General features: G+C 45.2%; 1 protein-coding gene across 1 annotated transcript; it reads right to left on the bottom strand.

The window, feature by feature from the left end:
• Positions 1–298: 298 nt before the first annotated feature.
• On the bottom strand, positions 299–1,267 carry LOC110931935. The gene has a single exon (XM_022175305.1). The coding sequence runs from the start codon at positions 1,265–1,267 to the stop codon at positions 299–301; it is 969 nt and encodes a 322-aa protein (XP_022030997.1).
• Between the last annotated feature and the right edge of the window lie 317 nt (positions 1,268–1,584).

The following is a 1,584-nucleotide window of genomic DNA, read 5'->3' on the forward strand; positions in this document are numbered from 1 at the left end:
CGCCGAAAGAATCCAAACACGCTTTGCGGCATACCGGACATGGCTCGTCAACTGGGAACAAAGGAATCATCAGTCGGTATCTAAGGATAGCACGATATTCCACAGCCGACATGTGTTGCCCCAAGCCTTCAATAGGTGCGACAGACAGAAAATCCTGAGCATGTGGGGCATGTAGACATTCAAACACAGCTCTTTGCCGAGGAGATAAAACAAACTTCTCTTCAAACCTCATGACAATTTCGCCATATAAGGCATTCGCCAGAATTTTCTGGGATTTAGGAGGGGCGGTGTCTTTAATTTAGAAACCGCCAATATCAAGGTCGGGAAGAGAACTATACAAAAGGTCCAACGCACTCCTGTAATCGGAGTCTAAAACATCCCCACCACATTCTCGGAGTATGTGGTCTTGTAAACCCCAAGATTGGGCCCTTGAAGCCACGAAAGCATATGAAGAAGCATCCTCGGCCGTACAAATCCCTAAGCCTCCGAACCGGGTCGGGAGAGAAGCCAACCTCCATTGGAGATCTCCAAAAAAGGCACCCCCACAAACAACAATATCCTCTAATGCTCCCCGGAGGCCTTCATCAAAAACAAAGACAGCTCCCCCGACCAAAGAAGGTTGACACGTTCGAAGACCAAATAGTAATTTAGCAACACCCATACAAGAACGAAGCAAGAGGAGCTCGCTCTGAGGGTCCCGTAGGCGTTTAAGGCACCTCATCAGCTCGATTGCACAGTTCGCTCTTTTAAGAGCCATACTACTAATAAACTCTGCATCACGACTAACGGCACCCCCCAGGAGTTTCACACCCCGCACCGGCCTCCCAATCCCCCGAGGGAATAAGCCCTCCTGAACCTTTACACCATTGCAGGTTGGCCAGAAAACTTCAGTTTTCTTTATATTAAGTTGAAGCCCTAAGGAAGGACCCTCAGCTCTGATGATATCTAAAGCATTAGCCACTTGGGTGGCATCTCCAATAAGCGTTCCGTCATCTAGGTACCAGGCGTGAAATAGAAGTTTGCAGCGATCCCTTAGTCGGTGAACAAGGGGGTGTAGAACAAGGGCAAAAAGGAGGGGCCCCAAGGGGTCTCCCTGCTGAACGCCAGTAGTAGACCAAATATACTCATCCCCCACATATAATCTAGCTGGTTGACCATATAAAAAATCGACCCACGTAGAAATAGAAGGACATCTTTTCCTTACCTCGTACAGTAGCGTTGTCCTGTCAACCAAATTAAAAGCATTCGAAAAATCAACAGTAAGCATAGCAAGAGACCCATCTTGGTGGTACTTGCTAAGTTATGTAAAGGTTATTTAAGGTATGTCAAGCATAAATTGATGTTCCGGAGTATTCGTCGCGTATAACTGATTACGTTTTCGCACCAGTTTGCGTATAATTCTCTAGAAAGCGATATAGAGTTTGAAATCGAATAAAAGTCAAAACATGAAAAAACATCAAACATAAACAAACAAACATAGGGATCAAATAACTTTATTTCATTGATAACTGAACTGTTTACAATGATTACAAGCACAGATGTCACAGTCTCCCCTACTTGAGGAAATTTCGTCCCGAAATTTGT

The sequence above is a fragment of the Helianthus annuus genome, chromosome 11, assembly GCF_002127325.2.
Source record: "Helianthus annuus cultivar XRQ/B chromosome 11, HanXRQr2.0-SUNRISE, whole genome shotgun sequence".
In the NCBI taxonomy this organism is placed as follows: domain Eukaryota; kingdom Viridiplantae; phylum Streptophyta; class Magnoliopsida; order Asterales; family Asteraceae; genus Helianthus; species Helianthus annuus.

Bases quoted from the DNA above. Each gene is read 5' to 3' on its own strand.
- LOC110931935 (XM_022175305.1), bottom strand. From the start codon at position 1,267: ATGCTTACTGTTGATTTTTCGAATGCTTTTAATTTGGTTGACAGGACA.